The sequence below is a fragment of the Mya arenaria genome, chromosome 4 (assembly GCF_026914265.1).
Source record: "Mya arenaria isolate MELC-2E11 chromosome 4, ASM2691426v1".
Lineage (NCBI taxonomy): Eukaryota > Metazoa > Mollusca > Bivalvia > Myida > Myidae > Mya > Mya arenaria.
In genome coordinates, this window is record NC_069125.1 from 23,607,607 (window position 1) to 23,618,421 (window position 10,815).

Here is a 10,815-nt window from a genome sequence, read left to right on the forward strand (position 1 = left end):
ATTTTATTAAATTGTGATGCTTAGAGATTGCTTAAGAAATCATATCATAGAGAAAAATTGTTATGTATTTTTTCTCTTTCTTCCAGACCAGCTCAGACGAAGAGATAAGTCAGACAAGAAATGTTAGGTCTACTGGCCAGTCCCCAATTAAACCTCCATCTCACCACGACCTACTACTGCAGGAGATGATAGAACTCAAACGACAGAGAGAGAAAAACCTTGCAATGTCTGCTCTGCAAAACCACAAGGTTATCACAAGAGGGCCTGAAAGGATCACTGTGCCTAATCCGAAGGGAGGTGTTATGATAATTCCCAAAGAAGAAATGTCATCAGGGGTGTTACGAATGGCTGCCACGCGAGAAATTAAGAGAAAAGTAGATCCGGGCTTTGCCCAGAACCCAACGCGGTTTTCATCTCCAGCAGGGAAGAGGGACGCTGGTTTGAACATTATTGATCACTCATTGCCAGGATCTAAACAGCCAAAGACAATTAGAATTGTGGCTGGTGGTCCTGGACACGCCTCAGTGAAAGAAACAGCAGAGAGTGTGAAGGTCAATTCAGATGGTTTTCTTATCATTGGTGGCAAAAACAGTGGTATCAAGGTGACTGAAAACACTAAGATTGTAATTCAGCCTCAACCTGCAGCTCAAGGGGGAGCAACCCCAGCCCAGCCTGGACAACCTCTGGTTGGTCCCACTCTGCAGAGAATAGTCAGCCCGAATCCTCAGCCCGGTACAAGTAAACCGATGGGAGAAATGCAGCTGAAGAAAATTCCAACACCATCTGGCATTGGATCTGTGCAGGGTATGTCTTTAGCCAGTGCCAGTGTAAACCAGTCTGTCATGGGGGCACAGGCTATCAGTAGACCAGCTTGTAGTGCTCCTGTGGTGAATATTTCATCTCTAAGCCAAAGTGCTGCAGGGACACAAGCATCTGGTCAACTGACTCCAGATTTACAGAAGAAATTAGATATTGCACAAAGAATACTCCTGTTGAGTCAGCATAAGAAAAGAGTGATAGATCAGCAACAACAACAGCAACAAGGCGGTGTCAGTCCTGCAAAAATGATGAGGCTTGAGCCTAGTACAAGTGGTCAGACTATTGAAGAGAGATTGCGCAATACCTCTGACCAAAGATCTATTGAGGAAAGACTAAGGGAGCCTAACATAGACAATAAAGTTGTAACTGTCTCACAAAGTGTGATAAGCAATGTAAACATTGCAAGTGATATTCTGGATACCTACTACAGTGTTCTTAATGAAAACAAAACGAAACAAGATGAAAGTAATACAAATACAGCACAAACCACCACTCTACAAGTGCTTAATCAACAGCCAGTGGTTGCTCAAGCCAATGTTGTATTCACATCTAATGCCCAGACGATTCAACCACAAAGTGTGACAAGTCAAGTTGCAGATCAAGGGGTACAGTTGTCTTCAGCAGAACAGGGGCAACAGTCACCAAAAATTACATCACCTTCAGCTAACCTCACCAGGCAGATAGTAGACCTCCTTAAAATGCAACAGTTAAAGAAATTGCAACAACAATCCCAGCAGTCCGGTCAGCAAACACCTTTGCAACAACAACATCAACAGCACCCGCAAAATATGCAACAGCAGCAGCAACAACAGTTACGAAAGTCAGTCCCACAGCCTGCACAAGTGCAAGTTCAACATTTAGCCCAGCTTTCTCTTAGCCAGCCAATTGCTAGTCAGCAGAGCGGATCTATACCAGTTGTGCGGAATCTGTCATCCATGACCCAAATACTCAGTGGTGGAACCTCTGTCTCAGACATTCTTAAAGCTGCATTTGTGAAAGGGACACTGCAGAAGCCGAACGTTTCATCAATTGATGCTCTCATCAGAAAGAATTCTGCTTCTAACTCCCAACCTCGAGCTCAGATCTCACAGTTGCAGCAACAGCAAGTACCCCAAGTCCAAAACCACCAGCAGCAGCAGCAAAACCAGACTGTTCAGCAATTGCAGCAACACGAGCAGAAGCAGCAGCAACAAATCCCAGTTCAACAGCCTGTTCAACAAATCCAGCTTCCTCAGCAAGTAACACAACAGGTCATTAATGTTCAAGAAATCCCTCATAACACTTTGGGTATGGTGCAACAAAACTCTGGTCAACAGATAGTCAGTATGGCAAGTCCAGCCCAGACTGGAATTGTGACATTAGCAACCCAGTCTCAGACAGCTGGAGGGGGAAACATTCAGCATTTAGTAAGTATTCCAGCTGGTAGTATTGGGAGTCTGATTACCCCTGGTCAGCCAGTTTCTAGCACGGACCAGCAGCAGAAAAATGTGCAGCTGTTGCAACAGGTACTACAGATGGCTGTAAAACAACAACATCAGCAACAGGCTCAGCAGCAACAGGCTCAGCAACAGGAGCAGCTGCAGCAGCAACAGCAACTTATTCAGCAGTTACAGCAACAAAAGCAAGATCAACAACTGCAACAACAAATTCAGCAACAGCTCCAACAGCAGCAGCAACAACAACAACAACAGCAAGTACAACAGCAGCAGCCACCAGGAGTTCAGCTTGTTCAGACTCAACAATTTATACAAGAAGGTTCACCTCGGACAAGTCAACAACAAATTCTTCAACAGCTGCAGCCACAATTGTCCCCACAAGTTGTATCTTTAGGAAATATGTTGCAAACAGGAGGGAACAATGCCAGGCCTTCATCTACAGGTAATGTTTCACCCGAGAAATCCAGTATGATCAGCCAGCTGTTGTCCAAAACTGCCCTGCCAGCTAAACCTGCCAAGCCTGCGCCAGTGATGATTAGCCAGATGATCAAAAATGCTGCCCAATCTAATGCAACTGGTCAATTGAACATTCAGCAATCATTAGGCCAAGGATCTGTAACTCCTGTCATCCAGTCATCTCCAACCAACCAAAGTAGTCCTGAGAAAGTTGTTGTTTCCCCTCAACAAATAGGCAGAAAAAGTCTGTTTGACATGTTTCAAGGAGCATGTGGCCAAACTGAAGTAGACCAGGCCAGCCTACAGAGGTTTGCTGACCAGCTGAAGATTCAGGGATTAAGATTGCCATCCTCCAGCACTGTAAATTTTGGGTCGCCCCTCAAAACTTCTGCCATCATGGACGCACTGAAGAATAAACTGCAACCTGTTAAGCAAGAGGTGAGGTGTTGAAGAAATTTTAAACTTTAAATTTTGCTTTAAACTAAGATTAAATTTAATGGCAAGTTTGATGATGATTAAAAATTGTTGATAATGGCTGAAAAAACTGATCAAACTTTGAATTTTCTTTATTAAAGTGTATGTATTTAATATGAATGTTTTGTCATATACTAAGGCATTTTGTGGATAGAATTTATAATTTCATTTGAAATACATGTCTGTCTATTTTCTGCTATTCTGTGTGCTTTGCTTTACACAGTGTGTGTAATTTCATTGTAATTTGTAGCAATTTAGTTGTGCTCTTAAAACGACTGTAGATGGCTTTAATTTTGCAAGATTTCTTTTTGCAAGATTTCTTTAATCTGTTTATGTTTGGGATGTGATGTAACAAATTTTAACACTTTCAAATAATTTGTAATTTTAAAAAGAAGACCATATCTGATTTCTACCATGTGGTTGGACTTCATTAAGGCTTTGTCTCATAAACAGTTCTTAGAATAACAACGTCATGAACAGTTATCCATGAAAACACTTCCATTTATTTGGTCATGATTTATATCATCATGATTTGATAGATATTATATACTAAAGAAATAATAAAAATACAAAATGTTGAAAAGAACTTCGCAATTTTTACAACAATCTACAAATATTTCTTTTCTCATATAGCAAATTCTTTAGTTTTCCATATATGTATGACATCATGGAAAGATTTGCTGTTGTACTTATGCAGTTTAATTTACATATTTTTTATTATACTTTTAATTCCGAATTGAGGCTTCCTACTAACGACCAAAATCCTTTCATATGACACATATATATATTTTTTTCATTGCTTTGTGTAACCATTGGTGCTGGTTTGTTTATTTTCAGTGTGAGTGCTGTGTTGTATCTAGTAGCATGTCTTATAACCCACCCCCACCTCCCAGTGTAACCCAATATAGTCTAGACTCACTAAGTGACACTGCTAGCACACCTCATCATCCCAGCAACAATGCTGTCAATCTTGCTAACCTTCCTAACAACATCAATAAGGAAGTCGACGATTGTAATAGCATACAAGAAGGAATAGAGGGTTCAATGCATAACCATATAAACGATACAGCTATTCCTGAAAAAAATAGTAATATTAGTGAAGAAGAAGTTATAGACTGTATTAGCAATAAAGAAGATACAGAAAATTCACACCCTAACAAAATTAACAATGCAGCTAATATTGATAACCTTACGTACAACATCAAGACAGAAGTCAACGGCTATAGTAGCATGAATAAAACAATAGCAAGTTCACAGAATAACCAAATGAACGATGCAGGTAATCCAGATTACCTAATTGTCAATGATAATGAAGGAGTAACTAAATCTCCTAGCATGATTAAAGAAAAAGCATATTCCTGTGATGAAACTGTCGGTAAAGCAAAAGAAAGCTTTGCATATGATGTAGTTAATCAAGATGATACAGACAAAAACAGAAAAGATGAAACCAGCACTGATATGGCAATCAGAATAATTGAAGCAAACATTGATGACGAAGAAGGAGTAAGGTCTAAAACACCAGTTTATGAAGCTACTTCACTAGTTCGACTGCCCAAATCCCCAGCTTATGAAATAGTTACAACAGTACAAAGGATTGGTCAATCATATCGCCTACCTGGTATAGAAACCTTCTTCAAAACAATGAAGGACTATTCATATTTGGCAGATGACAAGATTGAGAACAAATCTTCAGGAGGTGAAACCAAGAAAGCATACACAATTCAGGAGCCAAGGTCCAGTTCTAGCTTCAACCTTCCAAGGTTTTACATTAAGAAGAAAGTGGGGAAACAGAAATACCCGCCATTTATATTACCTTCAAAGCAGAAGAAAAAGAATGTTGCAAATCCCAAATCTGATCAAAAGAAAGTGGGGAAACAGAAGTATCCGACATTTATCTTACCTTCATTGCAGAAGAAAGAAAATCCCAAAACTGCTGAAGTGGTCAGCACAGGGAAAGATTCAGGTATTTGCAATGTCCGATTTTTCAAAAGGCAATGTCCTACTGGCAATAAAACAAATTTTCATAATATGGCTAACAGAAAGGGAACAGAGAGTATTGAAAGGCAGCCATTCTCTGCTACAAACAATGCAACATATACTAAACCAAACCCTTTCCAACGAAGAAGATCAAGAACTCTTTTGGAGGACACTGAAAGTGAATTAGAGGGAAATATGGCTGAAAATAGAATAAATGCAGTGAACTCTTCCACATCCTATGACAGCTATTTTACTCTTGGAAATTGCTTAGAAAAAGGAAATGCATGTCTTGACGATAATCAATGTTGTGATTCAGTGTTGTCAGCAGACAGCGATATCCAGCACATAGATAGTAGTTTGAACAATAGTCTAACTTGCACAGAAGATTTCTTTGCCTCAAACCTGCTTGCTAATGTCTTTCCTTACCACTCTGGGTTTGGTGATGGAGCCTTAGAATACACTAACACTAAAACCCTAACTAACAATACTCAAGACTGTAATGCATATGACATTTCTGATTTGCAGGACAAATTGATGACAGCAACTCCCATTTTGGATTATGTTGGGAAAACAATTTTGCCCAGCCAGTCGTTACCTTCTGAAAACCAGTCAAGCATGCAGGCAACTGTGACTTCGCAACCAGTCAACTCCAATGTTAATGTTCAACCTTACACCAACATTCAAACCAGCTCTGTTTTACAAGGCTATCTGCAGGGTTTAGCACAGACTGGTTCACAAATCTTTTCCCAGCCTACTATAGGCTTATCAGCAATGTCTGAGTTTCAAAGTCCGGGAACAGAAATTCCAATTTCAGATAGTAATTATGAGATTCTTTCTGTAGGCCAAACAATTCCAAATAACACTGATTCCCTTGTTCAACAAAATGTGTTTTTTTCTGATCAAATTGTAAGCACTGCCTCTGATCTGGAACTTAGAGACATGCTAGCAAAAACTGCTGATATGAATTCTGGTAATGGTAACTCGATTGATAACACTATGAATTCTGATTATAATCAAATGCAATATTCTGACAATGACCATGGAAATGGTGAAATGCTTGTGCAAGACACATCCACTACAAATGGAATGAATGTGAACAGTCAAAGTGCTATTGAACAAATGTTGATCACTAGCCAGTCAGGTTTTAGTAGAAGTACAACTGAACAAACAGGTGCTCAGTTAATTGATCAAGTTAATGTAAATCTGCAATACAACTCCGATTCCGGCCAGTATAATGTGGAAAACAGCACTCCTGCAGGCATTAACGATATTGATAATCAGCCAGCAATGAATGCAGAAACTTTTGACGATCAAGTAGGTGGTAATACAGAGTGTGGTGTTACAAGCGATAATTCACAGTATTTATCAGGAAAATTTTACGAGGTCCCATCAGGAGCTGAGGGTTTCCAAATGGAAGGTGCTTTCCCAGATGTAGGTCAAGGTCATCTGGGGTCAGATGGTCAAGGTCAGTCAGATGAGAGCCAGGGGTTGCAGCAGCAGGTTGATCATATGCAGACCATGTGAAAAAGGTGAAAAGGCATTACATATTGTATTTATCTTTCATCTTTGTTATGGATGATTAAAATATTAAAAATGACAACTTCACTTACACTACATGTAGACTTTATGGGTTGTCATATTTCATCGATTTTTAACAGGCCAAGTAGATTGTGTGCCCTGCTGTGGTTATTGGTGTATGTAGCGGGTCAATTTTTATGTTTTGCTTTGTCATACTTAATGATCGACCTATCAGAGTTTTATGATGTACTTGTTAGTGGGTTGTAGTTTGTGTTACAATTTAAACAAACTTGTTTCTGTTGTTGCCGTCATTCCCTAGAAATTCATTTAACTTACAAGACATGAACTATAACCTTTACATATCATAAGTGATGTCTTGTATGAGAATGAGAAAAAAAGGGTTATCAAACATCTCAAATGTTCATGCTTATCCCAGTTGGGCTGTGAAATTGTACAATGTACATTGTTATGAATAATGAACAATTTTCCACTGCTAAAGTGCTTCACCACTAAATACGGAAACTTTGTTTGAAATGCTTAAATGAGGTTATTTGAATATTTTGAGTAAATTTGTAATAACGCCTATGCATTGTAATATACATTTATTTATCTTGATATGTTAGATATGCAGGTTGTATTTATACAATAAACATAACATAGTCACATTACTTTTTGGTATTTAAATGTCAAGTACTGTATTTTTTCCAGCTTTACAAGATTGATGGTTCTCAAAAGTTGTGAGCATTCTATCATGCAGGCCCACCACTACGTCTGGTTGTGCACCACATCGCCGGTATGGAAATGGATCCCATGTGCTACACTTACCTTCATCAGTATTCATGTGTAGAAAGTGTGTAATGTTGAAAAGAAGTTGAGATATTGTCATAGCCTTGGTTTTGTTAACTTTAATCTTGGCCATAACTCGGAACCTGTTGAAGATGTGCATTTGTCTTGCAAGTCCTATAACTCTGGCTTTAATATCTATTGAGTAATGCCCCTTTTTCGGCTGAAAAACACACACAACAGACAAGCGTAGTTGTTCCCTCTGTGGCGCTCTTGTTCAATTTATTGTATTTGATATTCAGTGTTTGCATAGACAGTTGTTGATGACATTATGCAGTAGAATAGCTTGTCAGTCATGTGTACCAGATATCCGAGGCATCGTCAATATTGAAATTTCTTATTATATTCAACACAGCTGGTTGAAGGTCATCTATACAATTGTTGAAATATTGATATAGAACAACTGATGGTACAAAATCCTTTTAATAATTAGGATTTAGGTTGCTTAACATAAAAAAACCATAACATTATTAGAGAAGAGTGTATCTAGGGATGTATGAAATTATAATGACATGAATATGAAAGGAAAAGAAACAGATTGGATAAGTGATCCTTAAAAAAGAGTACCATTCCTGTGTCTAGGCGGCATGTTGGTGTTTCTGTCCTCTTGTGACAGCTTCAGTTAATCTAGTTGAGTGTACTGCTTTTAACACTGCGTCCAGGTAACTTGAAGGGATATTTGTCACTCCTGTGGGAGCTCTTGTTAATCTAGTTGGGTGTACTGCTTACTGCATGCAGGCGGCATGTAGGGATATTAGTCACTCCTGTGACACCTCTAGTTGATCTTGATGAACCTCCTGCTTACTAATACAGATACCAATTCCATACTGTTAAAAAAACAGCAGGTCAATCTTGTGTTTATATGTAATGAGCATTTTTGAATCTCTGTTACCGAAGTATGGGATTTCATTTACTTGACTGACTTGTACATCATTATTTTATTTGTAGCTTAATGAAATATTCCATTTTCTTTTTTTAATTTATAACTTCATGAAATATGTATATAAATTGAATGCTTGTCATTTTCTTAATTGATTGGTTGTGAGATGTTTTGCACATTTAAGTACTCCTACATGGATTTATTTTTCTCATCAGAATTAAAGAATGCCATGTTTGTAATTTGATTTCAGAGGCATTGGTTGTTTGAATTGTTGCAAATAGATACATAGTACTATTCATGTGTTCTAGTAGCTTAACATTATACACACATTTTTTATAAACAGACACCGAGTGATTACCATGACGGCAGTTTAATGTTTGGGCATTCAAATTTATTTTGTGTACTTGTCAACTGGAGACAGTTTATTGACTGAAACTGGTTCTATTTTAAATTTTGTTAACCTTTTTGTTTTTCAAAGAAAACAGTTTGGATATCTTGATAGCAATGTGTCTTTGGCCTCATTGTTGTCATTGTTCGAAATTGTTCATCTTATACCTTGGTCATGACTTAACTAAAATAAGTGATTTGAACGAAACTTTGTACAAAACACATTTGTACAGTTAAAGCCAATACGTCTGACTTTAATAATTTTTGACTAAAACCTTTTTGTTAGACTGATTAAAAGAACAGAAGAGCATTGGCATTTGCTTCGCCACGCTCTTCTTTTATAAAGAGGATGCCAATTCATTTGAATACAGAATTATTCGTGTGCTTTTGAATAAACCTAAATTTTGACAAAAACATGATGTCATTTCCTTGTAAAATATATATTTTCGATGTTCTCTTGTTCAACGTGTGTTTGTTTTTGTAGTATTAATTTTGTATCTTCTTTTAAAGGATCCACTGTTTGGTATAAACTTGACAAAACCAAATATTTTCAGAAAAGCTTGTGAAATTCCATGTAAATAAAAATAGTATTGATAGTTGTTTACATAAGGGCATTTTACTTTTGTGTCTTATTTTATCTCCTCCCATGTTTGTCCATCCATCTGTCTGTCACACTTTGTGTCTGCTTCGTAGGATTTTCTTGAAACTATGTTCACCACATGCAGTCAGCGTTCATAACCCTCTTTCCAGGGGCTCAAGGTCAACTACACAGTTCAAGGTCAAAAGTTCAAGCCATTGATTTTCTGTGTCCTCTGTATCTTCTTAACTCTTTGAAGGCTTTCGTGAAATGTTGATCAAATGTTCATCACATCTAGACAATATGCAGTACCCACATTACAGACAGGTCAGGTCAAGGTCATAGATTTGAGTCATATGTCTCATGTTGGCGCCATATCTACTAAACCCCTTTAAGAATTATCAAAAAACTTGGGTAAAGGATGCTGGCTCAATGTCAAAGTCAAAGCTTCTAGCCATAGATTTTGTGAATACTCCTGTGTCCCCTCTGTATCTCTTTGTTTCCATGTTCCATATCAGACATTGATGACTTTGAGGGACTTGTAATGACAACAAAGAGAATATGATTATTCAGTGCACCATAAATTATATTAACTGAAATTGTTTGTCTGTTACCCTGTCTTATGCGCTATATTTCTGTTACATGCCTTCAATGGTTTTCATAACGCTGGTGGTTAATGTTCACCTCGTCGACACAGCAACTATAATTATCGCCTTATCTCCCAACGCCAAATGTGACAAGCATGGTGGGAGACATCTGTTTTTGTTTCCAAAACCAACCGTCTAGTGCATGTGTGCTATACTCTCATTCTCGTGTATGTTATGTAGTTACGAGGATTAAATAAATGCATTGAAATAGATTATCTCTTTTTCTTCAGTACAATCGAAGGACATTCGAATTATGTTACCTTGATCAAAATATGAGTTACTGTTAATATAGTGATAATTTCAAGGCAAAATTCTAAAAAGGTTTTAAACTGAATTTTTTTTAGTCCAAAGTGATGGAAGAAAATCCAATGGAAATGATTACTCTCATGAACACACTTTTAGTTTCTATTTACTTGTGGTTCATCCTGGATGAACAGGCTAGGGCTTGGATGGGTGCCTTACGTCAATTACCCATAAGCACCAAAGTATTATATATTTCATGTCCAAGAACAGACACGACAGACATAGTAAATACAAGTTTTTAACCGTTATTTTAAAGCACTCCGAATGACCATGAAAGTTCTTTTACATCGTTTTTCAAATGGAAAAGTGAGCTCAGTTTCAAAGGTTTAGGTCCAGTACCAGGCACAGTTATTATTCCTGCAAAAACCTGCAAAAACATACCCAGCCACGTGTTCCCATCCATGCCCTACAACAGACACCAGGAAATGTAATGGGGTGGGGGTCTTAATGTCTGGTTTAACTGGATTAATAATTGCATCCATAATGCCAACTTTTTTG

General features: G+C 37.9%; 1 protein-coding gene across 1 annotated transcript in view; it reads left to right on the forward strand.

Annotated features, from left to right (window-relative positions):
* Positions 1-10,226, forward strand: part of LOC128231883 (uncharacterized) — a 54,269-nt gene extending 44,043 nt beyond the window's left edge. The window contains exons 19-21 of the mRNA XM_052945133.1: positions 87-3,149; positions 5,688-6,691; positions 7,389-10,226. Of these exons, the coding sequence (XP_052801093.1) occupies positions 87-3,149; positions 5,688-6,686 (4,062 nt within the window). The 3' untranslated portion in view covers positions 6,687-6,691; positions 7,389-10,226. The remainder of the gene's footprint in view (positions 1-86; positions 3,150-5,687; positions 6,692-7,388) is intronic.
* Positions 10,227-10,815: the final 589 nt, after the last annotated feature.